At 42.4% G+C, this 24,162-nt stretch overlaps 1 protein-coding gene across 6 annotated transcripts; it reads left to right on the forward strand.

The window, feature by feature from the left end:
- The first annotated feature begins 593 nt into the window (after positions 1-593).
- Positions 594-23,384, forward strand: NRBF2 (nuclear receptor binding factor 2). 6 transcript variants are annotated; one of them, XM_021943419.2, is made up of 7 exons: positions 754-842; positions 6,013-6,081; positions 6,835-6,981; positions 13,225-13,309; positions 14,202-14,264; positions 19,579-19,619; positions 20,964-23,384. In XM_021943419.2, exons 6-7 carry the CDS (start codon positions 19,596-19,598, stop codon positions 21,669-21,671), a joined length of 732 nt encoding a protein of 243 aa, XP_021799111.1. In that variant the 5' UTR covers positions 754-842; positions 6,013-6,081; positions 6,835-6,981; positions 13,225-13,309; positions 14,202-14,264; positions 19,579-19,595; the 3' UTR covers positions 21,672-23,384. The 6 variants fall into 6 exon arrangements, with proteins under 6 accessions (XP_003903947.1, XP_003903948.1, XP_017818498.1 ...); XM_031652220.1 differs by lacking the exon at positions 6,835-6,981; XM_017963009.3 differs by lacking the exons at positions 6,013-6,081; positions 6,835-6,981; positions 14,202-14,264 and adding an exon at positions 17,251-17,475 and having other exon boundaries at positions 705-842.
- The last annotated feature ends 778 nt before the right edge of the window (positions 23,385-24,162 follow it).

Below are 24,162 nucleotides of genomic sequence, written 5' to 3' on the forward strand. Positions count from 1 at the left end.
TGGTTACTGTATCACAGCTCCCTATGTGTTCCCTTTCCAGCATAAATCACAACTATTTGTCAGTGAATTCCATGACAGAAAGACTTAGCTTTGGTTTGGCAGATACTTGTTAAATGAAGCAAGTGTTGTATTTGGCTAGACCAAAATCATTTTCCCTATCAGTTTGTGAGCAACTTGAGGGCAGAGCCCTAAATCATTCAAGCTTGCGGACCTCTAGGGGGGTTAGTCCAGTGCATGGTCTAGAATTGCTCAAATCAGCCTTTTGAAAAAATGAATCCTGTACAAGGATAAAGGTGTGGATGGGAGTACAAGTAAGGGTGTAACGATGAGCAGATTTAAGGAAAAGTCAGTCTAAAAGGAAAAGTGAGAAGCCAGTTGCAGAAGACAGCCATTTCAATTCTTCAACAACAAGGCTATACCCCCTCACGTGACCTCAGAGTAGACTTTAAGATATGAACTAACGCTTCTCGTGAGAGGAAAGACTGACTGCTCGCAACCGTACGCCAGCTGGTGCCCCACCTTCCCTGGGCCCCACCCACTGCCTGTCCTCACTCCCACCTTGAACCAGCCTTTTGCGCGTGTGACGTCATGGCGCCGTGCGTGGCCTCGGCGGTGGCGCAGGGGGCGGTCCCGCGGCGCGGCGCCGGAGGAGGAAGTGGTGAGGTTGTTGCTCACTCAGCGCCTACCGCTGGCTCTTGGGGCGCAGAGAGGGGCCGCAGTCTCTGCGGCTGCGTCGCGCTCCCCAGCAGTCCCCTCCATGTTCCCCGGCGCCACTACTCCCCTTCCTAAGGCCGCCGCTTACCCCGGGGTCTATGGAAGTAATGGAAGGACCCCTCAACCTGGTGAGTGTCCCACAGAATATAGCGTCCGTCTTGGGTGCTTTTGCCTCAGGAGCCCGGCGCCGGCCCCGGCGAGTCGGCTAACCCTTGAGGCTGGGAGGTTGGTTTGGCAGGGGTGGTCGCAGAGGCTGTGAGGGGGTGCTAGGCAGGCCCTGGCCCAGCTGCGGCTCCAGGCCAGTCACTTCAGACTTAGCCCTCTTAGGGGATCCCCGGGAAGCTCCTGGCGCCCCCTGCCGCGGGGCCCCGGGCGAGGGGATGCCACCAGCTGGGGCTGCCACCTCCTCTCTGGCTGGGGGAAGTCCTCCTAGCGCCACGTAGCCACCTCCCTGCAGCCTGGAGAGGCACTGAAGCCGTCCAAGGCAGAAATGGTGTGTGATACTGGTTTTGAGTTCTAGCAGGAGGGTCTGAGTCTAAGTCGCCACGCTTTGGAGAGATGGAGGAATGAATAGCCTCCTCACCCCCTACTTCCCACTGATTTCTCACATACTTTCACATGCATAAACTGAGTCTACTTTCTTCCAAATATATTAGAGACAGCTGGGAAAAAGACAGCCGTTCCTGTTTTCAGCTCAGATTCATCAATTTAGGCATCATGAAAGTGTAATAGGTGTTTGCTGTTCTCAGGAAAATGGCTGATAGCCTGTTTACTTGTGTTTTAAGGCGTTTCAGGTGTTGCAATAAAAAAACATCAACAACAACGAAACAGAGTCCCACTAACGGGAAACATGAGTTCTTTTCAGACTGGCCATTGCATCTTTTAGTTTTCCAGAGAGGTTACCCATTTTGGATGCAAAAGTCAGATTACTTAAGGATGCACGCAGGAAGAACTTCTGAGTCAAAGGTTTGCAATTCTTTGCGATGGTAGGATTGAGGAAAAGCACTATAGAGGATTCGTTTCTCACATTAGAACTCTGAGCCCTAGTAGAGCAGTAGAGTCTGGTGGTTTAAGACTATAGGTTCTGAAGCTTTGCTGCTTGGATTTGAATTCTAACCTCGTCACTTGATAGCTGTGTTATCTTGGGCAAACTACTTGACTTCACTCTGCTTCAGGTTCGTTGGGAGGATTAAAGGAGTAAATAGGTGTAAAGCACTTATAACTGTACTAAGTACATAGTACAGTGCAAGAATTAGCGATTGTAACCAGACCATAAGCCCTTACTTTAAAATCTATTTGTAGAATAAAGGTTTGGACTTGAGCTTTAAAAGCCTAAGATTCTCAGACGAAATCACTGGTACTAGGTTAACTGTTGAGAGGCGCCCCTCCCAGTTTTAAGTTGGGTCTTGCCCCAGGTGATAGGTAAGAGTTATTTACGCTTAAGTCTAATTGGACTACATTTGTGAGTTTTTTTAAACCAGGGAACTGGCCATGTGCCGTGGCTCATGCCTGTAATCCTAGCACTTTGAGAGGCAGAGGCCGGTGAATGACTTGAGCTCAGGAGTTCGAGACCAGCCTGGGCAACATGGCGAAACCCGGTCTCTACAAAAAAAAACAAAAATAGCCGGGCGTGGTGGCGCCAGCCTGTGGTCTCAGCTACTGGGGAGGCTGAGGTGGCAGGATCGCTTGAGTCCGGGAGGTGGAGGTTGCAGTGAGCCGAGATTGTGCACTCCGACCTGGGCGACTGATCGAGACTCTGACTCAGCCAGGGAACTGTCTTGCCGTTTTCTTGTTTTTAAGGCGACAAATAGTTTGCAATGAAATATAATGGATGGCTCAGTACTGAAACTTCATAGGAGTATTACTAGAAATATTCAGCTGTTTACAAAGTGCTTCAGAGTTCAGGTGTCCTTGCCAAATGACCATTGGTTCAGTTCTAGGTAGCTTCACTTTATTTGGCTGCAGCATAACCCCTGCCAACTGCCCCACAAATGTGTGGTGTTTTATGAGGAGACTGAAACTGGGTGACAATTGCAGATGGAACTGCAGAATCACTACCAGTTTAGGAAAACTTAGTTAAATGGTGGCAATACTATTTAAATTCTCCTCTTTATAAAACGGATTGAATGTCGACACACAGTCATTTTAAGCAGGCTAGTGTAACTCCATATTCCAGCCATAAAATTTATGTGGGCAAGTGTCAGAAATTTGGCATCTTGAATTCTTTTTTTTTTTTTTTTTTTTTGAGACGGAGTCTCTCTCTGTCACCAGACTAGAGTGCAGTGGAGCGATCTCAGGTCACTGCAACCTCCTACTCCCTGGTTTAAGCGATTCTTCTGCCTCAGCCTCCCGAGTAACTGGTATTTCAGGCACGCACCACCACACCCAGCTAATTTTTGTATTTTTAGTAGATACAGGGTTTCACCATGTTGGCCAGATGGTCTCGATCTCCTGACCTCGTGATCTGCCCACCTTGGCCTCCCAAAGTGCTGGGATTACCGGTGTGAGCCACCATGCCCGGCCGACACCTTGAATTCTTAAACCATTTGAGTCTTGAAAGATTTGATTTCCAGCATAGTTGTTTATTGGAAGGTAACAGCAGGACAGACATTGACAGTTACTTGAATCAGTACCAATTACAGGCCTCTGGCACTCAGAATTGTCACTCACAGTTTTATAAGATGGGGTTTTTGAAAATTCTGACATTCTTTTTTTTTTTTTTTTTTGAGACAGAGTCTCATTCTTTCGCCTAGGCTAGAGTGCAGTGATGCGATCTGGGTTCACTGCGACCTCCGCCTCCCGGGTTCAAGCAGTTCTCTGCCTCAGCCTCCTGAGTAGCTGGGATTACAGGCATGTGCCACCACGCCTGGCTATGAAAATTCTGACATTCTTTTATGTGAGAACACCTAACTTAGTATCTAATTGACTCAAGATGAGAGATAGTTCTCAATGCTATAATTTGAATGTCTTTGAAAATTTCGCTAGTATTATACAAGCTTTTTCTTTTTCTATACTCAGAATTAGTAATGCAGTAAGCTGTGTCTAATGACATCGTAGTGTCATCCAAATTCATTGTATAAGGACTCATCACAGTACATGGATTTGTAATCATGTGTCCTCAGAACATCCTCGGAACTTAGTAAGATGGGTTTTCCAGTTTTACAGATAAATAAGCCTAAGCTGAGATAATTAGGTAATTACTTAGGTCAGTGACTTAAATACCTTATGAATCACTAGTTATTTTGATATGAAGACCTGTTTCTACCAATGCTGCCATATTGTACTCATCATGTTCATTTCAATGTGGTTCTCATCTATATTGAACTGTAGATTCTGTGTTAGCATTTATTACCTCTGCTCCAGTATTGATTCTTTTATGTTAGGTTTGGCAGTAAGGGCCTTAGAAATTCCTCACAGTGAATTTTTAAGATCCGGAAGAGACTAGTTTGAAATATTCATTTTAATATGTATCACAGAGGTAATGGATTCTAATTGGTTATTGAAGTTTGTCAAAAGAAAAATTGTACTTCCACTAAAAAAAAATAGCTAGTCTTTGAACTCTGAGTAAGTTTGTTTCATCAGGGTTTTTTGGTCAATTTTTCTTTAAGAGACAGGGTCGTATTCTGTTGCTCACACTCAAGGGATCCTCCTGCCTGAGCCCTCCACAGTAGCTGGGACTACAGGTTTGCACTACCATGCCCAGCTAATTTTTTCAAAAACTTTTTGTAGAGTTGGGGTCTTGCTGTGTTGCCCAAGCTGGTCTTGAACTCCTGGCCTCAAGCAATCTTCCTGTCTCAGCCTCCCAAAGTGTTGGGATTGCAGGCGTGTGCCACTGTGCCCAGCCTGTCAATTTTAAATATGGAAAAATTATAACTTAATAAAATTAGTGTATATTTAGATATTTCTTTCCATACACTTAATTTTGTCAATGTAACTACTGGTAACAAATGTCAAAACTTATGTGAGATAATTTCTAGTTCTTTGGTTTGTTTGCTGCTGATTCGGAAAGTGATATCAGATCTTAATTTATACATGACTATTGCTCATGTTTTGCTTACCTCCGCTGCAAAGGACAGGGTCCATGTGACTGCCTGGCCACAATCGTTTTCTATGTGTTTAGCCCTTAAGAGTGCTGAGCATGTTTGTTGAGTAACAGCTTCCCTCCAGAGTGGTCAGTTCTCACATCACATGAGATAGTTAATGAAGCTTCTTACTTTCTAGCTTCTGTAAGAAAAGTAATCAGATATCATGGTCCAAGGAATGGCCTTGTGCATACCTGGAGTCCTTATAACTATCCCATTTTAATTATATTGTCCTTAAAATCTTCAAGGTAAAAAGATTTGAACCTCTTCTTTGTGCCCTGAAAAATTCCAAGGAAAATTTATTTCTTTGTTACAAGCTGAGCTAGGCATAATGAAAGCACTCTGGAAAAAGGAGGTAGAGAATACTAAGAGATATCCAGCAGTTATTGCTAAGTGGTGGGATTGGCATCGGACACGTTATGTATATTTTTATCTTCCTCTTAATAGCTAAATATGAGATATTCCCCCCCATTTTAAAGATGAAGACTTTGAAATACAGGGTAAGTGGTCATGGTAGGATATGAAAGCAAGATTGGGCTGGGCACAGTGGCTCACGCCTGTAATCCCAGCACTTTGGGAGGCTGAGGTGGGTGGATCACCTAAGGTCAGGAGTTCAAGACCAGCCTGGCCAAAAGGTGAAACCAGATCTCTACAGAAAATAAAAATTAGCTAGGTGTGGTGGTGGGTGCCTGTAATCCCAGCTACTTGGGAGGCTGAGGCAGGAGAATTGCTTGAACCCAGGAGGCAGAGGTTGCAGTGAGCCAAGATCGTGCCCTTGCACTCCAGCCTGGGTGACTGGGAGGCTGAGGCAGGAGAATTGCTTGAACCCAGGAGGCAGAGGTTGCAGTGAGCCAAGATCGTGCCCTTGCACTCCAGCCTGGGTGACAGAGTGAAACTCCATATCAAAAAACAAAACAAAACAAAAATTAGCCAGGTGTGGTGGCGCATGCCTGTAATCCCAGCTACTTAGGAAGCTGAAACAGGAGAATCGCTTGAACCCAGGAGGTGAAGATTGTGGTGAGCTGAGCTCACACCACTGCACTGCACTGCACTGCAGCCTGAGAAACTGAGTGAGACCTTGTCTCGGGGGGAAAAAAAAAAGTCTTTCCTGGAATTCTCCAACACTTGAGCTCTTATCTTAAGTATAATTGCATTATATTAGACAGTCAATTCAGTGCTTATTGATTTGAGGTAATTGTTTGCTACTTGTTTGTAGGAGACACACATTGATTGGGAAAGGGCAAGTGAGTGAGATTTCTCTTTCGACTGAAGACCCTACCATAAGGTCAGGTGAATATTAGATTTTCCTCTGCTGTCTTTTCAGTACAGTGTTCATATGGTGTTTTTTTTCTTTTTCTTTTTTTTTTTTTTTAAGACAGAGTCTCGCTCTGTTGCCCAGGCTGGAGTGCAATGGCGCAATCTCAGCTCACCACAACCTCTGCCTCCCGGGTTCAAGCGATTCTCCTGCCTCAGCCTTCTGCGTAGCTGGGACCATCAGCGCATGCCATCATGCCTGGCTAATTTTTGTATTTTTAGTATAGACGGGGTTTCTCCATGTTGGCCAGGCTGGTCTTGAACTCTTGCCCTTGTGATCTGCCCGCCTTGGCCTCCGAAACCAAAGGAGGATTACAGGCGTGAGCCACCATGCCTGGCCTGGTGTTCCTTTTCTTTTCATCTTTACTTAACAGCTTTCCCCAAGGACACAGAAGAAAACAAATAGAAAGTTATAGAAAGGAATACTGTTTTCTTTTGGGAAAGAAGGTAGTATTGAACATGTATTTTTGGGGCAGTTAGCATGTGGAAGTAAAAGGTACTTGTCAGTGATGGCAGTCACTTAGTAACCTAGTTGTTGTAGCTGGGATTTTTGTTGGTTATAGTTGATGAAAACCCACTTAAAATTAGCTTAAGCCAAAATAGATAATTTATTGGACTCCAAAGAAGGGTGCAGGAAGGGCAGGGGTAAAATGTAGCTTGGTTTATGAACGTATGGAGCCTGTCAGACTTAATCAGACTCTCCCTCTCTCTTTTGCCTTTTCAGGCTTGTCTGCTTCACTCCTGCTTTCTGCAGACCTATATTTCTACCTGGCTAGCCTCTGAATGTCACATTAATTAGACTTTCTTGATATTCGCTGCTCCTAAGTTTGAAAATCGGGAGAAGGGATACTTTAGGTATCCAGACGACAAGGTAATACAAGAATGTGGGCCCAGTATGGTAGCTCACACCTGTAATCCTAGCACTTTGAGAGGCCAAGGCAGGTGGATCGCTTGAGCCCAGGAGTTCAAGACCAGCCTGGGCAACATAGTGAAACCTGGTCTCTACCAAAAGAAAAAAAAAAATAGCTGAGCATGGTGGCACATGCCTGTGGTTCCAGCTACTTGAGATACTGAGATAGGAGGATCACTTGAGCCCAGGAGGTTGAGGCTGCAGTGAGTCGTTATCATACCACTACATTCCAGCCTCTGGGTGACAGAATGAGACCCCATCTCAAAAAAAAAGCAAGGGAATCATAAGAGAAAATATATTTACAGTTCTATCTATAGTTATCAATACCATAAGTTTATGTCAGCTGTTTACAAAATGAATCATCTGTCAGAAATAATGGGCAACCACAGCTGTAGACCTCAATCTAACGTAACCCATCAAGCAATTAAAAAAAAAAGAATGCGGGAAGTCCCACAGAATCATATGGATTGCCTAGGAAGTACAGAGAGGTGGGACTGTTTTATTGTGAATGTCATAACTAATTTTGAATTACCAGAGAAACATATTTATGGACTTATTACCCTTTTCTTTTTGAGATAGTATCTTCCTCTGTCCCACAGACTAGAGTGCAGTGGCGTAATCACGGCTCACTGTAGCTTCAACCTCCTGAGCTCCTAATCCTCCTACCAGTCCCTCCTGTAGCTGGGACTACAGGTGCTCAGCACCACACCCAGCTAATTTTTCTGTTTTTTGTAGAAATGGGGTCTCACTGTGTTGCCTATGGTGGTCTCAAGCAATCCTCCCACCTCGGCCTCCCAGAGTGCTGGGATTATAGGCGTGAGCCACCGTGCCCAGCTTTTTTTTTTTTTTTTTCTTTCTTTATGAGGTGGAGCCTCACTCTGTTGCCCAGGCTGGAGTGCAGTGGCGCAATCTCGGCTCACCACAGCCTCTGCCTCCCAGGTTCAAGCGATTCTCCTGCCTCAGCCTCCCGAGTAGCTGAGACTACAGGTGGTCGCCACCATGTCTGGCTAATTTTTGTATTTTTTGTTGAGACGGGGTTTCACTGTGTTGGCCAGGCTGGTCTCAAACTCCTGACCTCGTTATCTGCCTGCCTCGGCCTCCCAAAGTGCTAGGATTACAAATGTGAGCCACCGCTCCCGGCCTCAGCCTATTACTTTTAATGGCTGTGATTCTACCAAGAACAGTATTTAAAGAGAGACCAGTTTTAATATGTGTAAACTGTAAAAGTTGTTTTAAAAATAACCACCACCAAGATAGGTTTTCTGTAAAATCTTCAGTTTATAAAAAATGCAATTTAGCTGGGCATAGTGGCTTATGCCTATAATTCCAGCACTTTGGGTGAGGGAGGGAGGAAGATTGCTTGAGCCCAGGAGTTTGAAACCAGCCTGGGCAAGATATCAAGACCCCACCTCTACAAAAAATAAAACTTAGCTGGGTGTGGTGCCATGTGACTGTATTCCTAGCTACTCAGGAGGCTGAGGTGGCAGGCTTGCTGGAGCCCAGGATATTGAGGCTTCAGTGAGCTATGATTGCACCACTCCGCTCCAGCTTGGGCAACAGAGCAAGACCCTGTCTCAAAAATAATTAAGATGAAAATTTTTCAAAAAATGCAATTTAGTCTAGACCCAACAATATTGTCAACTTCTTGATGGCAGGTACTTCCGTCACTTCTATTGTCTTGTAGTACTTAATGAGGGATATATCGAGTATGTACCAGTACCAGGCACCATTCTAAGCACTGTGATGTTTCATCTAGTTTAATTTTCACAAACTCTTTTGTTTGTGGTGCCATCAAATTTACATAAGCAGACAATAACTCTCATTTTAGAGATGAGAAAACTGAGGCAGATAATTGGGAAAGCCGGGCTCATGTGTCTCATATGTGGTCAAATTGAGATTTGAACGTTGGCAGTTGAGCTCTATCGAGTCTGTGTTTGCTGTGTGTCTAATAAGAACATAGTAGGAACTCTACTTAAAATATGAAATTTGATTGCTCTGGTGCTAAATAACCCAGAGGAGATGGTGTGTTTTTGTTGAGCTCAGCAATAATCTGAAACTATAATGAGATTTAACTCCTAAATTGGCAGACTGATTAGAGATTGGACCCTACATGGGAATGTTTTAAGGGAGTTGGGAGAGCCATGAGGACCTGCTCTGACTGTTTGAGAACTTTTTATTTTTTTGGTGTTCAATTAACAGTTTATTCTGTCATCACAGAGTTTGAAATTTAATTATGGAGCTACATAAATATCCATAGTATAAGATAGAAAGTGATTGAAGTCATTAGTGACACACAGATAGAAAAAAGGTGTTAGAATGAAGTAACCTGAAATAGCATCTCATCCCTGCTTCTTAGAGTGTATCCGTAAGCCAGAAACTTTGACTTTTCCTGGGTGGAGTCTCAAGCCGTGCTCCAAACCTCCTGAATCAGAATCTTTTTCTTTTCTTTTTTTTTTTTTTTGAAATGGAGCTTCACTCTTGTTGCCCAGGCTGGAGTGCAGTGGCATGATCTCGGCTCACTGCAACCTCTGCCTCTCTGGTTCAAGCGATTCTCCCTCCTCGTCCTCTCAAAGTGCTGGGATTATAGGTGTGAGCCACTGCGCCTGGCCTTTTAGAATCTGTATTTTAACCAGGTGATTTGTATTTTTATTAAAACCTAGAGCCCTTTGATTTAATAACACTTGCTTTAATAGTATCAAAACATGTTCATTAGAGAAATTAGGTTAATCATAACTGCTTGTACATACTAGCTTTCTTCATCATGTACATTCTGTTCCCAAAAGATCTGTGTAATTTGTGGGTACTAGAAAATGCTCATGTGTTCAGAATGTGTTTTTTGTTCAGTCCAAGTCTCCAGGTTAAAATTCATCCATTTTAATCCCCGAGTCTTTTTTTGAGGCTGTCTTGCTCTGTTGCCCAGGCTGGAGTGCAGTGGCATGATCTTAGCTCACTGCAACCTCCGCCTCCCAGGTTGTTCAAGCAATTCTTGTGCCTCAGCCACCTGAGTAGCTGGGATTACAGGCATGTGCCACCACGCCAGGCTAATTTTTGTACTTTTAGTTGAGATGGCGTTTCGCCATATTGGCCAGGCTGGTCTTGAACTCCTGGCCTTGAGTGATCTGCCTGCCTCAGCCTCCCAAAGTGCTGGCATTACAGGCGTGAGCCACTGCGCCCACCCTACCCAGTCATTTCTTGTGACCTATTGTTCCCAGGCATATGTTAAGACTTAGAGGAAAGTTTGATTACTACTTAAAGAATAAAAAGTATCTGAAATCCTCTAATTGAAAGGCACCAATCTTGTCTTTAAGATTGTTGCTTGTTTGTTTCTTACAAAAATAGAAGCGGGGGGTGGGGGGGTGGGGGGGAAGGCAAACAGCAATGCATTGCTGGAAGTGCTGTTTTCTACTTTTGTCTTCACCTGTATTTTATACTGAGTATGATTTGTAAACGTGCCCAGAATATTTATAATCTCAATTGCAAACGTGATTCTGTGAAGTATTTTATGCAGCATCAAAGGGACATGTCTTTAAAAAGCATCCAAGACAAATCATTTTTCAGCTGACAGAACAGATTTGGGTTTTTTTTGTTTTTGTTTTTTTGGGTTTTTTTTTGAGACCAAGTCTCACTGTTGCCCAGGCTGAAGTGTAATGGTGCGATTTCAGCTCACTGCAACCACTGTCTCCCGGGTTGAAGTGATTCTCCTGCCTCAGCCTCCGGAGTAGCTGGGATTACGGGCACCCACCACCATGCCCGACTAATTTTTGTAGAGACAGAGTTTCACCACGTTAGCCAGGCTGGTCTCAAACTCCTGACCTCAGGTGATCCACCCGCCTTGGCCTCCGCAAGTGCTGGGATTACGGACATGAGCCACTGTGCCCGACTTTTTTTTTTTTTTGAGACAGGATCTCACTCTGTTGCCCGGGCTGGAGTGCAGTGGTGTGATCACAGGTCACTGCAGCCTCCATTTCCCAGGCTCAAAGTGATGATCCTACCTCAGCCTCCTGAGTAGCTGGGACGCGAGTGCCACATCCGGCTAATTTTTGTATTTTTTGTAGAGATGGGTTTTCACCATATTGCCCAGGCTGGTCTCAAACTCTTGAGCTCAAGGGATCTGCCTGCCTTGGACTCCTAAAGTGTTGGGATTATAGGCAGGAGCCACAACACCCGGCCACTTTTCACCTTTTTTAAGTGATGTAAAAAACACGTAAAGTTTACCCTCTTAATTATTTTTCAGTGTACAGTTTAGTAGTGTTAAGTATATTTGCATGGTTGTGCAACAAATCTCCAGAACTTTTTCATCTTGCAAAACTGAAACTATGCCATTTGAATACCTACTCCCCGTTTACCCCTCCCCCATTCAATGATTTGTTCCACCATTCAACTTTCCTGTTTTTATGAGTTTGACTACTTTAGATACCGAATAAGTTGGTTTGTATAGTATTTGTCCTTTTATGACTGGCTTATTTTATTCAGTCTAATGTCCTCACAGTTCATCCATGTTGTAGTATGTGTCAGAAGTACCTTCCTTTTAAAGACAGTACCTTTCCTTTGTGTGTATATACTGCATTTATCCATCTCCATCTATTGATGGACATCTGGATTGCTTTCACCTTCTGGCTGTTGTGAATAATGCTGTTATGAACATGGGTGTACAATGCTTTTCGCTTTTTTGTGAAGCTGTGAAGCTTTGCTAAATCATGTGTGAGTTTGTAACTGAGGAAAACCGTTACATGAGGTAGGAAACTTTAGCTGATGATCTCTGCCTTTCTCCTTGCTAGTTAAATGTATAATCTTATGTAAGTTACACGACCCCCACCAGTCTTTTGGGCCTCCTTATGTAAGAGAGGAAAATGCATTCACAAAGTCGTAATTAAAGCAGCTGAAATAATGTATATTAAAGCTTTTTTTTTTTGAGATGGAGTTTCATTCTCTTCACCCAGGTTGGAGAGCAGTGGCATGATGTCGCCTCATTGCAGCCTCTGCCTCAGCCTCCTAAGTAGCTGGGATTATAGGCGCCCGCCATCACGCCTGTCTAATTTTTGTTTTTGTTTTTGGTTTTGTGTTTTTGAGACGGAGTCTTACTCTGTCGCCCAGGCTGGAGTGCAGTGGCACGAACTCGGCTCAATGCAAGCTCCACCTCCGGGGTTCACGCCATTCTCCTGCCTCAGCCTCAGCGCCTGTAGCCTGGGACTACAGGCGCTCGCCACCATGCCCGGCTAATTTTTAATTTTTGTATTTTTAGTAGAGACCGGGTTTCACCCTGTTAGCCAGGATGGTCTTGATCTCCTGACCTTGTGATCCGCCCGCCTCAGCCTCCCAAAGTGCTGGGATTACAGGCATGAGCCACCGCACCCAGCTAATTTTTGTATTTTTAGTAGAGATGGGGTTTCACCATGTTGTCCAGGCTGGTCTTGAACTCCTGACCTCAGATGATCTGCCTGCCTCAGCCTCCAAAAGTGGTGGGATTACAGCCGTGAGCCACTGCGCCTGGCCTTAAAGCCCTTTTGAGATTCTTAAAGTGTAAGGAGGCCAGTGACTGCTTATTTATCAGTTTTCCTTTGCAATTCAAGAGCAATTACATTATTTGCTGTTAGAACTTCTGATTTTTTTGACTTTGTTCTTTTGATGAGATATCTTTAGAACAATCTTTGTAATATTAGATGTTGGTATCATGAATTCATCAACTATGCAATGTCCAAATTTTTTATTTTAAAAACATAGTAACTTTAATGTTGAAAGAATGACATGATAGAAGAGAAGCTTGGATTTTACTACGTGATGAGTGATTTCCTGATTATAGTTTTTAGACTATACAGATTAGTGAAAGTATCTACAAAATAGCTCTTATTTTGAAAGGAGCTTGTTAAAAATCAAGAAACTAGACATTTTGAATAACAATCTATGATTGTAACTCTTGGTTAATCTCCAAAGAGTGGAAGAATGTGAGTCAATGAAGGAGTTAATTGCCTGGTGTTAACCTTGAGAGGGCTTATGGTAGAAGTGAAAGAAGTTGCCAGTTCCTTTCAGATGCTGTAGTTCCAGGCTCTACCCATTACATTTCCCCAGCTACAGATAGAGCTGTAATAGTGATTTGATATGTGGCAACAAACAGTATTATTTATCTTCTTTAAAGGTAGTTGCTTTTTAAAAGAAATCGTGTTTTATTTTATGATCCAGAGCAACTTAGGGATGTTTGTCTTCTAGGCTCATCAACAGAGCAGACGAGCAGACCGTTTATTAGCTGCAGGCAAATACGAAGAGGCTATTTCTTGTCACAGAAAGGCTGCAGGTGAGTGTTATTAAGTACTCAGTGTAAAACTGAAGAGCAGAAAGTCACAATAGTAATAATGTGTGTTGCTTTTCATATACAAGACTGATACTGCTGACTCACCAGAATATCAGCTTTGATTATTTTTCAAGTAAGTGTGTTGGATTTCCCAGCTCCTGCTAGTCCAATCTTCTTTCTAAACCATGAAGATGGCATAAATGTGGCAAACAATTCCTGGACACAGCCTTCTGAGCCCAAAGATCCCTAAAAACAGGAGCTGATTGTAACAAGTCTGCCATTTTATCTTAGTTATTATAAAAAAGGAGTTTGGGTTTCAAATAATTTACCATTTCAGGTTCTCAAAATAGTAATTCAATTCAGTTCCAACCAATTCATTTTCACTGAGTTTCTGTTTTCTAACATGCTGATAATGCAAAACTTGCTAAAGACTTTTGTTACCTAAAATGTGGGAGATTTTTCCTGTGGTCTTTTTTTAGCTTCCCTTCTGAATATCTCATCTCTACATGCATGCCTATAGTAACATGCTGATGATAGCTTTCATTTCAGAATTGTTGGCTTCTTATCAAAGACCTAATTTTACCCTAGTCAGTCAAGCAACCTAGCATATGTTGAACTCAGAAATAGATCTTGGGGGCCTGTTTTTCTTAGACCAGTTTCTGTTGGCTGAGTAACAAACCGAAAAACTTTGGGTCCTCGTTAGTGTAGTGGTAAGTATAAAAATAGAAATAAAAAAAATTTAAAAATCTTTGGGGAAAGGATGTTTTACTCATGCCACATCCAAAGTGAGTGCAGGTCATCTTTCTTAGGGCAGACCCTGAAGTCTTCTGCTGGCAGGCACGTTCCTTTCCCTCTAGGCCAGTATGATGATCAGAGCCATATTCTTTCCTGACAGAAGCTGCCCCTCTCTTGATATTTTACTTGTGAAATACAGACTGCAAGGTGGGCAGTAGATTGGGTAAGTCTTCTCACTACAGTGTTTTTTGCCTAGAAGTTAGTAATACATTTTCAGAGAAAATTTTAAGTTTTGTTTGTTTGTTTGTTTTTCTTTTTGGAGACGGAGTCTTGCTGTGTCGCCCAGGCTGGAGTGCAGTGGCACAGTCTTGGCTCACTGCAACTTCCACCTCCTGGGTTCGAGTGGTTCTCCTGCCTCAGCCTCCTGAGTAGCTGGGAATACAGGTGTGTGCCACCACACCCGGCTTGTATTTTTAGTAGAGATGGGGTTTCTCCATGTTGTTCAGGCTGGTCTCAAACTTCTGACCTCATGATTGACCCACCTTGGCCTCCCAAAGTGCTGGGATTATGGGCATCAGCCACTGCGCCAAGCCCTTTTTTTTTTTTTTTTAATTCTGGGGTATATGTGCAGAACGTGCAGGTTTGTTACATAGGTATACACATGCCATGGTGGCTTGCTGCACCCATCAACCCGTCGTCTACATTAGGTATTTCTCCTAATGCTATCCCTCCCCCAGCCTCCCACCCCCACTTTTTTTAAAAAAGAAATATTTTTGCCACTGAAGTGTACTGGAGGTATCTGCTGTAGGTCCGAGCATACAGTAGATATCCCATAAATTTTTGGGTGTTTTTATGGTGAGAGGGCTTTGTACAGTGTTAAACATGTCAACTAGTGCTCTTTAAATCTTTCCTAAACCATATTTTGTTATGAATCAGATTGTTAAATCTGTAGTCACTACAAAGACGATGTACCGTGTTTAACTATTTAAGAAAACCATGTTTTATGTGGATGCCCCAGTGAAACAATACCTTATGTAACCCAAAATGGTCATGGTTACATATATATAACATATGTTAAGTGGAGTGAATCAGCATATGTTACGCACTGAGCTATGGGATGTTATGAATATATAAAAAGAAGGAAGTTTTAGTTGTAACCTAATCCTTGTCTTTGAAGACTTAAAACTGATGTTGGGCTTCAATTAACCACTTCCCACCCCCAGTCTAAATTCTGTGACATTCTCAGGAGTAGAAAAATAAGACAATCTGTTAGATCACATTAGCTTAAATTATAGAGATAGAACTTAATGTGATTAGTAAATCCCACTGGGTTGATTGGGGGTTTCAACTTGTGTTTTAGAATGGAGTTGAAAATTGACGTGGTTGAAATGAGCTCGCTTTTTGAAATTGACTTGCATCTCTAGGGCTTATAACTGGTGTTGAAAGGTATGGATGTAGGTGTATTCTGTAAGGAAGCAACTTATTTGGAAATGATTTTAGAGATGAGGCAAGAAAAGATCAACATCTGAGAAAGACTAATAGGAAGGAAAGGCTGAAATGAGAGAATTTAAGGGCAAACAGAGGGGGCCTGGGTGTCCAGCTGTCAAAGATCAGAGGAGATTCTGAGACTAAAAACATACCCTGAGATTACCTAGCTAAGGACTTTATAGCCTCTTTGTGGTGGTTGTATTGTAAATGTGCTGAAATAAGAAGTTGCTTGATGTCTCTTTCCTTTTAAGGAAAGGTAGGATCTCTTGAGGTGGACAATGAATGGCCAAATTAAATGAAACTGAGCATGTGAGCATTCTTTTGCCAGATAAGCACATCCCTAAGTGAATTTCTCTTCTTTCATACACAACAGAAGAACAAAACCTTAAATAAGTTAATAGCCATTAACAGTGCTTAGAACGCAAAATGAGCATTTCAGAAGATGAGCAGACTTCAGAGTACACAGTATTTTTATGGATTTGATCAATATTTTGTTTGAAAACAAATCTTAACCTAAGCCTTTTGAAACTGTGGTAACATGAAAATGATTCTATCCTTATTCAGAGGCAGTATATTGCTGTACTTTCTATGCTTTGGGACCAGTTTAACAGATTCCTGATAGAAGAGTAATAGATGTTATTATTTTTTGTTTTTTGGTTTTTGTTTGAGACTGAGTCTTGCTCTGTCACCCAGGGTGGAGTGCCATGGCATGATCTTAGCTCATTGCAAGCTCCACCTCCCAGGCTCAAGTGATTCTTCTGCCTCAGCCTCCCGAGTAGCTGGAAATACAGGCGTGCACCACCACACTCGGCAAATTTTTGCATTTTTTGGTAGAGACAGGGTTTCACCATGTTGGCCAGGCTGGTCTCTAACTCCTAACACCAAGTGACCCGCCCACCTCGGCCTCCCAAAGTGTTGGGATTACAGGCGTGAGCCACTGCGCCTGGCCAGATGTTATTATTTTAAGACATTCTTCAGATTTCCTTAGTTCCTTTATTGTATCATTTACTTAATATCTACTTTACATTTTAGCCTCGTATCATAATTAAAGGAAGTAGTTTAACCAGAATTGTTAGCAGTTTTTGAGATAGGTACTCTTTTTCTACATTTCTGTGTTGCTGTACATTTGTATCTATTGTGAGTCTGTGGAAGAAATCCATAAACATGGAATCAGATTTAAAATAATTTTTCTTCTTTAAAAATAACTTTAAACTGCCCCATTTATAAGATTTAAATGTGGGGAATACTTTAAATGACAGTGTGATTCTTGTTGTATTCTTTGTGCTTTGGGATCTCCTTCGGTAGCCTCCTTTGTCATACACAATTTCAAGGTTCTACAAAGTGGGGAGGCATTTCAGTTGGCTAAAGCTTGGTTTTGTGAAAACTATTCGTTTGTTAAGAAAGTGGATTTAAAGCAAACTGTGGTTCAAACAGGGAGACAAATACACGCAGGCAACATGGAAGGGATGTCTAAGAAAATTTGTCTACAGTGTATCAGAGAGCAATAGCAGAGCAGACAGAATGTCTCTGCAGATTTTTGGAGTCTCGCTCCATTACCCAGGCTGGAGTGCAATGGCGTGATCTTGGCTCAGAGCAACCTCCACCTCCCAGGTTCAAGCGATTCTCCTGCCCCAGCTTCCCTAGTAGCTGGGATTACAGGCGCCTGCCACCACGCCCAGCTAATTTTTTTTTCTTTTTTTCTTTTTTTTTTTTTTTTTTAGTAGAGCTGGGGTTTCACCATGCTGGCCAGGCTGGTCTTGAACTCCCTACCTCAGGCGATCCACCAGCCTCGGCCTCCCTAAGTGCTGGGATTACAGGTGTGAACCACCGCACCCGTCCATCTCCACAGATTTAAACATGAACAAAAGGAAAAGAAACTAGTATGCAGCTGTACAGACTTACTACAGGAAAAAAAGACAAAGTGTTGTGGGAAGGATGTAATTACGGTAAGCATGGCTGGAGCAAAGACTATATAACCAACTCTCTTTTTTCTTTTAATTCTTTTCAAATTGATACAGGGTCTCGCTATGTTGCCCAGTGTAGTCTGGAACTCCTGGGCTCAGGCAGTCCTCCTGTTTGGCCTCCCAAAGTGCTAGCCACTGCACCTGGCCCCAGCTCTCCTTTTTCCTGGAGAGGGAGCATCTAATTCAGCAGTCCCAACCTTTTTGCTGCCAGGGACCGGTTTTGTGGAAGTCAGTTTTCCACAGACTCTGAGGTGGGGAAAATGGTTTTAGGATGATTCAAGCACATTACATTTATTGTGCACTTTATATTTTACAATGTAATAATAGAAATAATGAAATAATTATACAACTCAATGTAATGTAGAATCAGTGGGAACCCTGAGCTTGTTTTCCTGCAGCTAGACAGTCTCATTTAGGGGTGATGGGAGACAGTGACAGATCATTAGGCATTAGATTATCATAAGGAGAGTGCAACCTAGATCCCTTGCATGTGCAGTTCACAGTAGGGTTTGTGCTATGAGAAGCTAATGCCGCTGCTGATCTGGTGGGAGGCAGAACTCAGGTGGTAATGCAAGCAGTGGGGAGTGGCTGTAAATACAGATGAAGCTTCACTGGCTTGCCTGCTGCTCCCTTCCTGCTGTGTGTGTGGCCCAGTTCCTAACAAGACATAGACCAATACCAGCCTGGGGGTTTGGGACCCCTGATATAATTGTATCTTAAGGACTACGGTAGAACCTAGCAGGCAGGAACTCTTAAGTTATGACATCAAATCATTAAATTATTTGGATTAAGACTAGACAGAAAGCAATGCCTCATATCTGCAAAAAGGCAAAAGAGGGACTTAGTATAGGTATGAGAGATGCCAAAAATGTTTACACAAGCAAGATAAAAATGGAGATTCATTATGGGCAATTCATTGATAATACAGAACTTGTTATTTATACCTAACCTTGTTCCCAAAAGGTTATAAAATGTCTTACCGATGAATGTATAATAAAATATCAAATGTAACTAAAGATGCATAGATAAGGACATCCATAGAGAGAGAAAGTGGGAAAGGACTAGTAGTATAGTTCACAAAATGTACCATTAGTTCTTGGATTTTTTTTAAGAACTTGCCTTAAGTTTTCTAGCAGTCATCCTAAAGAGGAAAGAATAATTTTTACATTGGCTATTAAAATTCAAACAAATAGTCACCGAGGATCTAAGATCAGAGAAGTTTTTTGAAGGTCTTCATAAATGACATTATACTGTCCTCAGTAACTTCCTCACAGTAAGTATGTCAACAGGTTCTTAGGGCTTTTAACCATAAGGCTGATGGCTTAACTCAGAGACAATTCATTAGAAGTGATTCTATAGGAGTCCAAAATGACTTCTATAGATTCCAGGTATTCAGATGGATACAAAGTCATTGAGGCCGGGCGCGGTGGCTCAAGCCTGTAATCCCAGCACTTTGGGAGGCCGAGACGGGTGGATCACGAGGTCAGGAGATCGAGACCATCCTGGCTAACACGGTGAAACCCCGTCTCCACTAAAAAAATACAAAAAACTAGCCGGGCGAAGTGGCGGCGCCTGTAGTCCCAGCTACTCGGGAGGCTGAAGCGGGAGAATGGCATGAACCTGGGAGGCGGAGCTTGCAGTGAGCTGAGATCCGGCCACAGCACTCCAGCCTGGGCGACAGAGCAAGACTCCGTCTCAAAAAAAAAAAAAAACACAAAGTCATTGATAATCTCATGATGTTTTTGTGTATATAATGAGTAATAGGGTTTGGATAGGTTCTTGTTTGATTTTAATCTTCCCTAAACCTATTTTTCCGATGAGGCTATCTTGAGTTTCTGAATTATAAAATCCATAGGAGTTTTAAATAACAAAACCTTCAAGATAGGGTAGGGAATATTTTCATTTTATTGCCACTGACATCCTTTTGGGGAAGTTAAGAATTCTATTTAAAAAATCCCCAGTTGTATCAGAATTATTTATCAGAACAGTTCTCTTTGTCATATGAGGATTATTAAAACTCTTCCTTTTACCTGTTAATTACAGAACGGCGACACATATTAACATGCCTGTTTTTTCTTTTAACAGCATATCTTTCTGAAGCCATGAAGCTGACACAGTCTGAGCAGGTGAGACATGTTCCCAATATTTTCAACAAGGGTTAGAAAGGTTTTCTTGTAGAGGCTTGAATTGTGTGTATAGCAAAGCGTTGTGTCCCTCTCAAAATGCTATAGTCAAAAATATATAAAATGGGCAAGGGAAGAGCACTTCACAACGGAAATTAAAACTAAATGAACTACAGTCGATGCCCCAGACATGGAATGCAGAAACTTCTTTTTTTCTAGTGGTTACTCACAGATCTCAGATTGCCAGCCAGATGTACCTTTTAGAGAGCCCTCTTTGGACCATTCCTGATCATTAGCTCTTATTTGATCATTAGCTCACAGTCAGTAAACAGGCCTGGCCAAGAGGAAACCAGCTGGACTACCCTTTGCTTGTCAAAGATAATTTAAATGTGACCCGTCTCCCACTTGTCTTTGCTTGAGTTCTTAAGCAGTTCAGGTACTTTTAAATTTGTTTCACCAATTGCTTTAAATTGTCTTCTGTGTTTGGGGAGGCCCTGCCAAGTGTTTCAAGATACATTTATTCATAAGACTGGGCATGGTGGCCCATGCCTATAATCCCAGCACTTTGGGAGGCCAAGGCAGGGGGATCATACTTGAGCCCAGGAGTTCGAGACCACCCTGGGCAACATAGTGAGACCCCATCTCTACAAAAATTTTAAAAAATTAGCTGTGCATGGTGGCACATGCCTGTAGTTCTAGCTACTTGGGAGGCTGAGGTGGGAGGATCACTTGAACACCTGAGTTCAAGGCTGCAGTGAGCTATGACTGGACCATTGCACTTCGGCCTCGGCAACAGGGACCCTGTTTCTAAAATAAATACATATAAAATATCTTGTTTGAAACTTTTTATTGTAAAAGTATCAGTTAAGGAGATCATTTCTGTGAGGTATATCAGTGGCAGGGAGAGCCACTAGTTTCTCAAACTGAACCAAGGGAACTTTAAAGTTGTGTTCTGTCCCTTTCATTGCCTTTGAAAGTATGGAATCTGCTCGTGATACAGGCATGCTTTGAACTATCCAAACACACTGTTGATAAAGATGACTTTCTTTTTAGCTGTTGGTAGAATTAGTATGTCTACAGAGGAAAGATTTCTAATTTTAAGTTGAGTACAAATGCCATTACACATGGGGTCAGGCACATTGAGGAAAACATCTGATTTAGTGTATTGATTGGGAATAGGACTTCTAACTTTCTGAATGAATGGTGTTTTTGCAAACATAGTATGTAAATTGTAAGTGTTGTTGGGTTATTCAGAAAGGAGGATTTTGGAGTAGTGTATGTTGGACATTACTAAGACACTTAAAATGTTAAAATTCTTCAAATTTTACCTTTCCTTCTATGTAATAGGCTCATCTTTCACTGGAATTGCAAAGGGATAGCCATATGAAACAGCTCCTCCTCATCCAAGAGAGATGGAAAAGGGCCCAACGTGAAGAAAGATTGAAAGCCCAGCAGAACACAGACAAGGATGTAGCTGCCCATCTTCAGGCATCTCACAAACCCTCTGCAGAGGATGCAGAGGGCCAGAGCCCCCTTTCTCAGAAGTACAGCCCTTCTACAGAGAAATGCCTGCCTGAGATTCAGGGGATCTTTGACAGGGATCCAGACACACTACTATATTTACTTCAGCAAAAGAGTGAGCCAGCAGAGCCATGTATTGGAAGCAAAGCCCCAAAAGATGATAAAACAATTATAGAGGAGCAGGCAACCAAAATTGCAGATTTGAAGAGGCACGTGGAGTTCCTTGTGGCTGAGAATGAAAGATTAAGGAAAGAAAATAAACAACTAAAGGCTGAAAAGGCCAGACTTCTAAAAGGTCCAATAGAAAAGGAGCTGGATGTAGATGCTGATTTTGTAGAAACATCAGAGTTATGGAGCTTGCCACCACATTCAGAAACTGCTACAGCCTCCTCGACCTGGCAGAAGTTCGCAGCAAATACCGGGAAAGCCAAGGACATTCCAATCCCCAATCTTCCTCCCTTGGATTTTCCTTCTCCAGAACTTCCCCTTATGGAGCTCTCTGAGGATATTCTGAAAGGATTTATGAGTAATTAAAATGGAAGGCCACAGAAAAGGGGAAAAGAGGAAATAATACAGTAATCATTAATCCAGCAAAACAAAAAATGAAAAGGGAAAACCACATAGAAGGGTCATCCCGGAAATGCTTCATCTGGTGGACTGTGGGAGCAGAGGCATTGCCAGGACTTGGGAAACAGTCACTGTGAAATGCGCCGCATATCTCATTCACTCACTTGAGCTAATGATTCCGACTTGGCAGACACTAAACTCATGGAGGTTCGGTTTCTCCTGATACAAACCAAATGGCTACCTGGAATAATTTCTTTCAAGCAACAGTTATTTTTCTTATCTTCAGGGTTAAAATGTATAAAAGTTATGTGTAATTAATCTATAATGCCATAAATGATAATGCAAAACCTAAATAATATGGTGGCCGGAGGGGCTGCCTTATATTTGAAACATGCTTTCTATCATGCATTGACTGTATGCATTTTGTTAATGCACATTTTGTTTGTTTAAATAAGGTGTGTAAGATACACACCCTTCTAGATGAAACTATATGTGCCACACTTTGCACTACTCATAATAACCTCAAGACTATCAGAAGAAATATTTAAATTTCCATTTTATGAAGAAAGGAACCAAATTATTATGCTTTTTTTAAACAAATTACCAGTTTACATAATTAATCAGGGTGCATTTTAAGTTCTAACTTTGTTTATTGTATAGTGCATCATTTGAAAATACCAAGGAGGAAATACCCTTTGTTTTTAATGATGCAAGAGTGGAAGTAATGCTAGTTGGCAGTATTTGATTGTAAGAAATCAATAAAGTAATTGTGTTTTATACCTTTGTTGAATGTGGTTGATAGTTAAAAAGCAAGGCACTGAGAGGCTTCTCTCTGCGTTGTAAACTTTGAACAGTTGCGGTTAGATGATTACTTTTGTGTGTCAAGGATGTTTTTTTTTCCTTCAGTGTTTTGTAGTCCATTTCCCTTACGACTAGGGTGACAGAGAGTACAGAAGTTCCTGAGGTTTAAATGTGTTATTTCCAACCTTTTTCCTGACCACCACATGGAAAATGCTCAGGGCTGCTCTAGGCTGGAGGGAGCTGTCCCTTGGGCACCTGCCACCCTGTCAGAGCATAGTGTGGGGAAGTGCTGCTTTGGATTCTCTCTGCCAAGCTGAATGATGTTCCATGAGAAAGAAGGGGAAGAGGAGAATATAAGCAAAACATTTGCGTGCAAGCTACTGGGCATGTTGAAATCTTGGGTTTGCTGTGTGGAATTACAGAAGTGAGAAATACATTGCCTCCTCTGAGGACAATTGGGTTGAGGAAGTTGGGCTAGGCTCACAAATCCAGTGATGAAACTAGTAGAAATAGGGCCAGGCGTGGTAGCTTATACCTGTAATCCCAACACTTTGGGAGGCTGAGATGGGAGGGTCGCTTGAACCCAAGAGTTTGCGACCAGCCTGGGCAACATAGTGAGACCCTGTCTGTACCCAAAAAAAACTTTAGCTGGGTGCAGTGATGGTGCGCCTGTAGTTGCGGTTACTCCAGAGGCAGAGGTGGGAAGATGACTTGAGCCTGGGAGGTTGAGGCTGCTGTCATCACACCACTGCATTCCAACCTGGACACTACAGTGAGATTCTGTCTCAAAAAAAAACCAGTAGAAGTGACCATGGAGAAATCGTATTTTTTCCTGTCTCATCTTGCAGATGAAACAAAAAATAAACTAGCTTGTTAAATTATTTTGAGCTCTATACTCTCTTAAAAGTTACGTTAATTTCCTGGGCACAGTGGCTCATGCTTGTAATCCCAGCACTTTGGGACACCGAGGCAGGGGATCACCTGAAGTCTGGAGTTCGAGACCAGCCTGACCAATATGGCAAACCCTGTCTCTTACTAACAATACAAAGATTAGCTGGGTGTGGTGGCATGTGTCTGTAGTCCCAGCTACTTAGGAGGCTGAGGCAGGAGAATCACTTGAACCTGGGAGGCGGAGGTTGCAGTGAGCCAAGATCACGCCACTGCACTCCAGCCTGAGCAACAGAGCTGGACTCTGTCTCAAAAAAAAAAAAAAAAAAAAAAAAAAATTAGTTTGTTTATCTCAGTGTTTTTTTATTACTATTTTTTCTGTTTGACTATAATTTCTGTTCTGCTAAACATCTCAGTGTTTTAATATCCTAGACTCAGAACATTTTACTTGCCTAACCTTGCTCATAAAACTTGATATTAAAAGCTTATGCCAAAAATAAGTCATGTGTTGCTTAACAAGGATGTGTTCTGAGGAAAATGTTGTTAGGTGATTTTTTCATGTGAGCATCCTAAAGTTGACTTACACAAACGTAGGCGGCAGAGCCCACTCCACACCTAGGCTGTATAGTCTTGCTCCTGGGCTACAAACCTGTACAGCATGGGACTATACTGACTAGGCAGTTGTAACACAATGGTATTTGTGTATCTAAACATAAAGGTATGGTCTTATAATGTGTCATGTGGCCCATCATTGACTGAAATGTTATAT

This window comes from Papio anubis, chromosome 11 (genome assembly GCF_008728515.1).
Source record: "Papio anubis isolate 15944 chromosome 11, Panubis1.0, whole genome shotgun sequence".
Lineage (NCBI taxonomy): Eukaryota > Metazoa > Chordata > Mammalia > Primates > Cercopithecidae > Papio > Papio anubis.

What these genes read in the sequence shown, in the direction of transcription:
- NRBF2 (XM_003903898.3), top strand. Translation starts at nt 813, where the DNA reads ATGGAAGTAATGGAAGGACCCCTCAACCTG. An exon ending in TGGAAGGACCCCTCAACCTG is followed by an intron (nt 843 to 13,224) that starts GTGAGTGTCCCA and finishes TTTGTCTTCTAG; the next exon opens with GCTCATCAACAGAGCAGACG. An exon ending in TTGTCACAGAAAGGCTGCAG is followed by an intron (nt 13,310 to 19,578) that starts GTGAGTGTTATT and finishes TTCTTTTAACAG; the next exon opens with CATATCTTTCTGAAGCCATG.